Source organism: Benincasa hispida, chromosome 4, assembly GCF_009727055.1.
Source record: "Benincasa hispida cultivar B227 chromosome 4, ASM972705v1, whole genome shotgun sequence".
Taxonomy (NCBI): domain Eukaryota; kingdom Viridiplantae; phylum Streptophyta; class Magnoliopsida; order Cucurbitales; family Cucurbitaceae; genus Benincasa; species Benincasa hispida.
Window position 1 is genome coordinate 21684310 of NC_052352.1, and position 9792 is coordinate 21694101.

The 9792-nt window shown below is 29.2% G+C and overlaps 2 protein-coding genes across 2 annotated transcripts; both read left to right on the plus strand.

Annotated features, from left to right (window-relative positions):
* The first annotated feature begins 305 nt into the window (after positions 1-305).
* On the plus strand, positions 306-991 carry LOC120076597 (lachrymatory-factor synthase). The gene has a single exon (XM_039030472.1). The coding sequence runs from the start codon at positions 321-323 to the stop codon at positions 882-884; it is 564 nt and encodes a 187-aa protein (XP_038886400.1). The 5' UTR covers positions 306-320; the 3' UTR covers positions 885-991.
* A 4157-nt stretch (positions 992-5148) lies between these two features.
* LOC120076329 (lachrymatory-factor synthase-like) lies at positions 5149-7031 on the plus strand. The gene is made up of 2 exons (XM_039030124.1): positions 5149-5791; positions 6820-7031. Exon 1 carries the CDS (start codon positions 5250-5252, stop codon positions 5748-5750), a length of 501 nt encoding a protein of 166 aa, XP_038886052.1. The 5' UTR covers positions 5149-5249; the 3' UTR covers positions 5751-5791; positions 6820-7031.
* Positions 7032-9792: the final 2761 nt, after the last annotated feature.

Genomic DNA, 9792 nt, shown 5'->3' on the forward strand with positions numbered 1-9792 from the left:
AAACAAAATAAATTTGGTGTTTCAAATCGAACCCAGAATGATCAATCTAAATATGAGTTTTTAATTATATTTCATTCCAAATTCATTTTATTCCACCAAAAAAACATATTCTTATTGTGGCGAGCAATAATTGGAATTAGTATTGAAAATTTTCTTATACTACCGCATTACTCGAAATTTTATTCCTCCACATCAAAAGGGCACAAAAGCCAAGGTACCAAACTCCCATATTTTTACGGCAAGAGAGAAAAAAAATTAATATTTTGGACCCAACATTTGCCATCAATGCCATGATAATATTAAATTATGAATGACATCAAATGCCAAAAAAGAATTTAAAAGAAAAAAAATTGGGAGGGATTCTCACAGCAGAGCCGATCCAGTCTCCAATGGCGCAAAACTCTGCAGCGAAATGGGAAGGCAGAGTTGCAGAGGCGTTAACCGTGGCGGCAGCGGACCAGACATGGCCGATGATTAAGGATTTCTTCAATTTCCACAAATGGTTTCCAACACTAGCTAATTGCTACGGACTTTCAGGCATTAACGGCGAGGTCGGCTGCGTTCGATTCTGCTCCGGCTTCTCGATTCCCTCCACTGACGGCTCCGACCGCGTAGTTAGCTGGTCCAAAGAACGGCTGGTGGAGATTGACGACGAGCGCCGCCGCATATGCTACGAGATCGTGGATAGCAACATCGGATTCAAATCGTACGCGGCGACGATCGAGGTGGCTGAGGGAGGCGGCAGCAGCAGTTGCGTGATTGAATGGAGGTTCGAGGTTGAGGCGGTGGAAGGTTTGACGGTGGATGATTTGGTGAAGAAGTACCAAGTGGGATTGAGCTCCATGGCCAAGCGAATGGATGCTGCCGTACAAAATAAAATTTAAGGCCGGTTTTTTTTTTTTTTTTTAAATGAAAATTAACCTCTAAATTTCTTTGTTCTGCTTTGTTGGGTACGCGTGACATTTTTAAAAATAAAGTCACATTTGTGGAAGTGGCAAATATAGCATTTTTGGATATAATGATTCATCCGAATAAATTTTGTTATATTTATAATTTTTTAGAAATATGATTGCATATTTAATTGTTACTCTACCTATATTAAAAAGTAAATAAAGTAGATTTAGAAAATTTTCTTTTGTTTTAAAATTTTAAGTTAAGAATTCAACTTATATACTTAAAAAAAAAAAACAATTCAAATGGAGATAAAAATGGCATAATTTTCAAAAATAAATAAAAAAAAACGATTGTAGTTACCAAAACGGAATCTTAAGAATTGGGGCAAATCACAATTCATAGTAGATTTTATTATAATAATGTTGTTCTAGCTTCTTGTGAACGGTAAAAACTATATTTTTTTTCTTTAAAAAAAACATAAGCAAGGAAAGAGGTCTTTGGTCTTTTAGGTTTTGAAAAGAGGTCTTTCCTGCGTTCATTGTTCCCTAAATCCTCGAGGTGGTTTAATTTAGGATCGCGTTGGGTTTATTTTATCTTTTCTTAAAAAAAAATAAAAAATAAAAAATAAAAGTAAATGTGAAAAAAGTATTTGTTAAAGATTGTTAGAAATACATTTTCAAGTGTTTAATTTTTTTTAAAAAAATAAATTATTTTAGAAGAAATTGGAGTATTTAACAACCACTCAAAATAACTTTTCAAATGTATTTTAATTCATTTTTATCAATAGTATTTGAGTGAAAAGTTTTTTTTTTTTAAAAAAAAAAGAAAAAACATTTTTTTTCTTAAATCAATTCCAACAGATCTGGTTCAAGATCACAAGTACGAGGTGCAAGTATTTGTTGATAAAGAATCGAGCTTTTTTGTCAAGAGAATTTTGTTCGTGGTTTCTTTTTTCTTTTTTTTTTTTTTTAAGGTATTGTAATTAAAGTGTGGGATGGGAGAATCGAATCTCGAACCTCGAGGTCGATAGTACAAACACTATGCCAGTTGAGCTACATTCTTGTTGGCAATTGTTCATGGTTTTACCTTGAGTCCCATGAATGAGCATTATTAACTCTGTTGCTCCTTGTTGGCTTTTCATTCTAGAGGACAAAACACAGCTCACGCGTTTGGATTGAAGTGCCCTTCATAGATGAATGCTGCTGTTTTCATGTTATGTTGTATCTTCAATTTTTTTCCTTAAAAGAAGGATTATGACGTCAATAATAGTATTAAAGTCTTAATTTTATGGAAACGTGGATGAAAATATTGATAAAATATTTAAAAAATTATTAAAAATGAATATGATAAAAATTATTTAAAAAATAAATATAATATTTTAAAATGATAAATAAATCTTCTATGGGTTTTGAACAAGTTAATATATTTATTATTTTTATTGTATTTACATTGTGACATTTTGTTTTGTTTTTTTTTTTTTTTTAATTATGGATTTGTTAACGATATAATGAAAATATATATTTACTCTTTATATTTGACGATAAACTTAAAAATATGTGAAAAATATTAATGAAAATGTCGCTATGTCGATAAAATTCAATACCTAATTACACATGTTGGATGTCAATATTATAAAATACTCACTTTTTTTTCCTGTGGGTTTTAACGAAATATTAGGAAGTGATGGGTTCCAAATCATTTTTAAATTATCTTGGTTAGAAATATTTTACACTTTGAGAGTATTAACTTTAGTTAAATTTCTTTATATTATTATCTAGTTTATAGGTTGGCATATAGAAGTTGGTTGAATTGGATTGGATAGTTTGGGTTGGGAATTTTTAGACCAATCGAAAGATTCGAATTGATCGAATTGACTATTAATTTAAAATACTTAAATTTATCTACGACACATGATTAATAATTAAAATTCCCATAAAACTCAAATGGGAAGAATACAAAATATTCATGATATCTATTATAAATTTTAAATAAAAACATACATGGCAACAATTCTAAAAGAAGAATGTTACAGATTTAAGTTAATGCTAAAATGTAAAAATTAAAAATTAATAGTATTTATATATTTTTTATTAATATATATGGAATTCGTATTGGGTTGAATCAATTTGGAATATATATATATATCAACCTGAGACCCTATCCAACCTAACACAAAATAGAAAAAATTCAACAAAATCAAACTAAAAAACAAAACTAATTCAACTCAACCTTTACAATTTGGATTGAATAGTTTGGATTGTTGAGTTGTCGGATCATTTGAACACCTTTACTAATTTGAGAGTTAGAAAAATGGTAAAAAAAATTTAAGAGAGTATTTTCGTAATTGTGATCGAAAAGATAGTTGTGTGTGGTTTTTTTTTATAGTAAATTTTTTTACGACATATGTTAAAAAATAACTAGTTAAAAAGCATACATACACATATATTTAAAATGAGTTTCTTCCAACTTTGCAATTGTTAGAACTAAAATAATTATAAAAACATAATGGACGACAGATTTCATGGTAATATTAATATTTTAATTTGTAACAATAGAAACTTAGCTTAATTCACACGCCCAGTACGTGTCAAGCATGCGATACTTCCTTTATCGATTCCCACTCGATAAGGTTCAAACTTCAAAGGCCAATATTTCTATGATTATTTTTCTTTTCTTTTTCGTCCAACAATAAAATCATATTCTTAAAAGGAGTGAAAAAAAAAAAAGAAAATATAAGTAAAAGTAAATTGGTTAAAAAATAATTAGGAAAAATACCTTTTCATCGTAGGTTTTGGAATTAGTTTCTGTATAATTCATAAATTTCAAAATGTTACGTATATAGTCATCATGTTTTGAGTTCGATTTTAATTTAGTTAATAAATTTTAAAATATTACAATTTTACCTATGAAATTTGATTTTTGTTTCAATTTGATATATAGGTTTCAAGATTTTACATTTCTAATATTTATTTTTCATTAAATACTAATTTTCAACTATTAACGTCAATATCTCTTAACTAATTTAAAATAATTGTAAAATTAAACTTTAAATTAAACTTTTAAAAATGTTGAGAAATAGTGAAACTTAATTTATTATAATTATGAATGAAGTTATGTTCAAATGGGTTAATATCATTTGGTTAGTTTAGCTAATTAGCACCCAATTATGAATGAAGCTAGACTACTTCAGATTATTTTAAATTTAAATTTTCTTTATATGCCCCAATATTAGAGCATCTAATTGAGATCCAGTTATTTGGAAATCATTTAATTTTTAGTTTTTAAAAATTAATCCTATACTTTTTGCTAATGTTTAAGTACCTATTTCATCACTCAAAATTAAAACTTTATGTAATCATGATAATGTGTATGTTAGACTTTCTTTTAAGGTTAAAATTAAACTTAATGTGTATTAGATTTTTTTAAAGGTTAAAATAAAATGGGTATATTAGTTTTTTCTTTTTTCTTTTTGTTAAAAAATATTTTTGATGTCTAAACTTTCACAAGAGTAATAATTTAGTTCTTAGACTTTAGATAGTAATAATGTAATTCTTTCACTTTCAAATTTGTAATAGTGTAGTATGATTTAATGAAATTTATCACACATGTATATTGATAAATTGACCGGAAATCAAATTTATTTCTAAATCATAGGTCGTTGCATATCAAAAAATTGACTTGAAAATTTTTAAAATAGAGACTAAATCATTACTTATTAAAGTTAAGAAACCAAATCGTTACAAATTTAAAAGTACAAAAACTAAGACCCCGTTTGGTAATCATTTGGTTTTTGGTTTTTGTTTTTTTAAAATGAAACATGTTTCATCTATATTTCTTATAATGATTTGTATCTTTTTTAAATACAATGGTTGAATTCTAACTAATTTTAAAAACAAAAATAACTTTTTGAATTTTTTTTTGGTTTAAAAAAATTTATTCGGTTTTTAAATTTGATAAAAAGTAGATAACAAAGGGAGAAGAAATTTGGGATGGAAGTAGTGTGAATTGAACTAATTTTTAAAAATAAAAATAAAAATAAAAATAGTTATTAAACTAAATCTAAATAATTATCGACTAAAGTTCAAGAATTAAGTTGTTAATTTTATATAAGTTCTAAGGACTAAATAATTTTTTTTAATATGTTTTAAAAATTTAGAATCAAGATAAAGATATTAACGGTAACTAAACTTGTAATTTAATCTCATAAATATTTGATTGTGTTACTTTATTGAATGAAAGTCAAAGATGTTGTAACCTCCGCCTTTCCATTTATTTCCCATTTATTGAAGTTCAGAAGATAACAGAATTTGCCTTACATTTCACAGAACAAACTTCTCTGTCTCTTTCTCTCTCTCATGGAAGGACAATCGCCGCCGCCGAAATGGGAAGGAGAAGTCTCCGCCGAGACAACCGCCGGAAAGCCCCACGAAATCTGGCCGCTGTTGGCCGACGACTTCTGCAGCCTCCACAAATGGCTTCCCATCGACACATGTCACTACGTGGAAGGCGTCCCGGGGCAGCCGGGCCTGATCCGGTACTGCGCCTCCACCGACATGATATCGTCGCCGGAGCCGTCGATCAAGTGGGCCCACGAGAGGCTGACTCAGATTGATCCAACCAAATATACTCTCACCTACGAGATCCGTGAGAACAACATCGGATTCAAGTCGTATGTGGCCACCATGAAGCTGCTGCCGGACGGCGGCGGCGACGGAGGCGGAGGGTGCAAGATCGTGTGGTCGTTCGTGGCGGATCCGATCGAAGGGTGGCCGCTGGAGGAGTTTGTGAAGTATCTCGATTTTTCTTTGCATCACATGGTGAACAAAATGGCTGAGTATTTGCAGAAAAGTCCCTGAGAACTTTCTGGAATTCATCCAATTGTGTGTGAAATAATTTGGTATGAAATATCATCCATATTTATATTAAAACTATCTGGACCTTAAATTTGAATAAGATTGTTTGCTTGTATCTAAAATTTTAATTTTTAAAAATGATCATTTGTGTTTGTTTGATGATTGTATATAAGACCAAGATGTATGTCTAAAGTGAAGTTTTGACAGAGTTCTATAAGAACGATAATTAATTTGAATTTTAAAAATTTTAAATTAAAAAAGTAACACTTTGGAGGTGGATTCAGTGGTTGATTTCATATAAAAACTTTTACTTTTTGACCAACACTAAGTACGTTACAAACTATACCTACAGTGCAAATCAACCCGAATCGATTCACTAATTTGATTTAATTATAAATTGTTATGGGTGCACCTTCATTTATTAACTAGTAGATATGGTACATGATTTAGGGAAACCGTGAACCAGATCCACGATTCACCTATCCTATTTTTTAAAAATAGTTTGACTTTCACTCTATTATTATCATTATTTTTTTAAATTACATGTTTTTTTAGATAAAAAAAATCTCAATTTCGATGTATAATAAAAGAATATGCCCAATTTTAATTAAAAACAACAAAAATGACCCATTTAAAATAAAAGTGAAAACAAAGATAAAAATTTGGATGACAAAAAAAGGACAAAAAACGACCTAGAACCAATATAAACCAAATTGAATAAAAACTAATATGTTAATTTTGTTTTTTTTGGACATTGGGTTGGATTCATTATTTGTAGGAATCAAATCAACTTTCATCCTTAGGTACACCTACCTTTTTGTGGCTCACTCCATCATATAACACTACAATAATTTTGGACTTCAATGTCGGTTGAAAAAAGTGCTCTTCGATTTTTTTTAAACGGATCTTTAATGTCGGTTTTAAACCGATATTGAAGATGGGCTACAATGTCGATTTAAAACCGACATTAAAGGCCTCTTATTTTTTTTCAACTTTATTAAAAACCCATTTCAAATTAAAGGATTTTCTCTCTCATTTCACTTCTCTCTTACCAAACCCTCACCTCTCTCAGCTTGGTCGTGCACATCAGTTCGTGGGTTGTCGTCACCGGTATTGGTTGGATCTCTGTCATCGTGGGCTTCTTCCGTTGGTGGGTCACCGTCGTGGGTGTTTTTCGGTTGATTTTCGGTTGGTTTTCGTCGGTGCGTCGGTGTTCTTGAGGTGTTCCCGTGAGTTGTTGTCACCAGTTTTGCTTAGATCTCTGTCATCGTAGGCTTCTTCCGGTGGTGGGTCATCGTCGTGGGTGTTCTNCTGGCGTGTTCTTTAAGTGGGGTTTCAGTCCAATTGGTTCCGGTCATAGAGGTGGGTCGCTGGCATCGTGGTCAGCTCGCCGTTCGTGCTCGCCAGCGTTCCAATCTTCGAGCTCCAGTTCGGATCTCTTTAAGTTTGTGGGTTGTTTAAGTTGTTTGCTTGGAAAGGTATAATTTTATTTTCATATGAATTTTCAATTTAGTAATTTAAAGTTATTTAATTCATTCTATATTTATTTTAATGATTAAGCTTATTGAAATTTTGAAATGTTGGAATTAAATTAGCTGAAGAATATATACTTGGTTGGTAGTCTTGAAATTTATTGATTATTGATTGGTGTGGTTCAAGTGTTATTTCATTAATTTTATGTTTTGTTCCAATGATTAAGCTTCTTTAAATTTATTGATGTTGGAATGAAATTAGTTGAAAAATATGTACTTGGTTGATAATCTTGCTTGGTGTGGTTCAAGTATATATCAAAATCCTTTTCTTTCAAATATATATAAACTAATTTGGTCTTATTTGGATAATTAAGTTTGATTGGTGTGGTTCAAGTGTTATTTCATTAATTTTATGTTTTGTTTCAATAATTAAGCTTCTTGAAATTTGTTAATGTTTGAATAAAATTAGTTAAAAAACATGTACTTGGTTGATAGTCTTGCTTGGTGTGGTTCAAGTATATATCAGAACCAATTTGTTAATGTTTTAGGTCTTATTGTTGATTATGGTTAAATTTACAAGCTTACGGTTACTAATTTTTCCTTGTTATTGTTTTTCTTTTTTGTAGATTAAGTTGCATATTTTACGATCATAGATAAGTCATGGATGAAAATGAATAGAATTTCAGCTGATGTTTAGGGGTGAGATGTTTATTAAAAATGGTCTACAACATTCAAATATACCGAATGTCATGAGTTGTCCATGTTTGAAGTGTGTGAATGCAAAGACTCTAAATGTGAACAAAATAAGAGATCACTTATTTTTTAATGGTATAGATCAAAGTTATCAAACATGGATTTTTCACGGTGAACCATTACCGATTAAGAGAAACAATGAAAATGTGTCTACTAGTGAAAGAGACAAAGTTGATGTTGGCCAATCATTACCCAAGTAGAGATTGACGTAATTTGAACCCAATGGGCAAGTTTTGTTGGCCGATTTATGTAAGGATGTACTTCTTGTTTTTTGTCTCAATAGAATGTAAATGCTAGCTTAGAATGAATGTAAATTTATCTAATCATGATCTGTTTATTGGAAGATTTATGTATAATATTTTTGTGTTTATCCTATTTGGTGTTAAGTATTCATGGAAGTACTAATTGATATTTGTAAATGAGAGAAATGATAGCTTGGTGTAATTATTCTATGATAGTGTGTTATTGTTATTCAAATATTGGTGATTAGTGTGTTTATTTCATATTTGATGAGTATATGTAATGGATTGGAAATATTAATTTTTGTTTGTGGATAAATTCATAGGTGGAAGACAAATATTGATGGTTTGCCATGCATTGTTTAATATTTTTTAATAAAAAACAATGTCGGACATTTCCTGACCCAACACGAGACATATAATGTCGTTTTTAACTTTTCTACTGATATTAAAAATGGATTTGACGACGAAATTAAAAAAAAAGGACAATAATTGAAAAAACGGACATAGATTATGAGCTTCAATGTCGGTTTAAAGGCCTTCAATAGATTCTGGACTTTAGTTGACAATCGACATAAAAGACAGTGTTATTAAAGCCCTTTAATGTCGATTTAAAACCCTATCTTTAATGTCGGTTGCTTTTAAAGGTTTTAATAACACTATCTTAAATGTCGGTTGTCAACGACATAGTCCTAAATTTTTGTAGTGTAATGAGAAGTATTAAACTTGTTTAGATTAAAAAAATATATAGAAAATTTGTCGTGTAATAAATTATGATTAGATAATTAGATAAGCTATAAAAAGATACGTGCAATTTAGAGAAAAATATATTTTTCCAATGGATAATTAATATTGTCAGAACCAAAATGTTGAAGAAAATTCCACGTTTGCACTTTTAAAAGTCAGATGCTTTTTCTTTTTTCCCTTCTTTTTCTATTGGTATACATCCGATAATTGATCTTCGAATTTGGATTGTTCTTTATTATTATTATTATTTTTTTAAAAAAACTCAATTATTTGGGAGGAATATTCAGAAAATTAGTCGACGTGATGTTAACGAGGATGAAGACAAGACTGGTGTGAGATTGAAGACCACAAATTTAAGATTTTGTTTCTCTGTCTTGTGCCTGAACTATATTTTTTTATATTTATATATATAGTATAATTTAAATTAAATTATTTAATACAAATATACATCATATTGGTCCATGATTTTATAGATTTTGTATATTTTAAATAGATATTTAATATCGTTATTGATTTCACATCATTTCACTTTTAAAAATCATTTAAGATTTTGTTTTTATGTCTGATGTCTATGTGAATTATATTTTTTATATTATATATATAGTATGATTTAAATTAAATTATTTGATACAAATATTGATCATATTGGTCAATTATAAATCATCTATTTGTTTTATAGATTTTGTATATTTTTAATAGATATTTAATATCGTTATTGGTTTAAAATCATTTAAGATTTTGTTGGTGCCTATATTTTTTATATTATATTATATTATATTATATATTTATAGTATGATTTAAATTAAATTATTTAATACAAATATTGATCATATT

Coding starts and splice junctions, on each gene's coding strand:
- LOC120076597 (XM_039030472.1), top strand. CDS start 321: ATGCCAAAAAAGAATTTAAAAGAAAAAAAATTGGGAGGGATTCTCACA.
- LOC120076329 (XM_039030124.1), top strand. CDS start 5,250: ATGGAAGGACAATCGCCGCCGCCGAAATGGGAAGGAGAAGTCTCCGCC.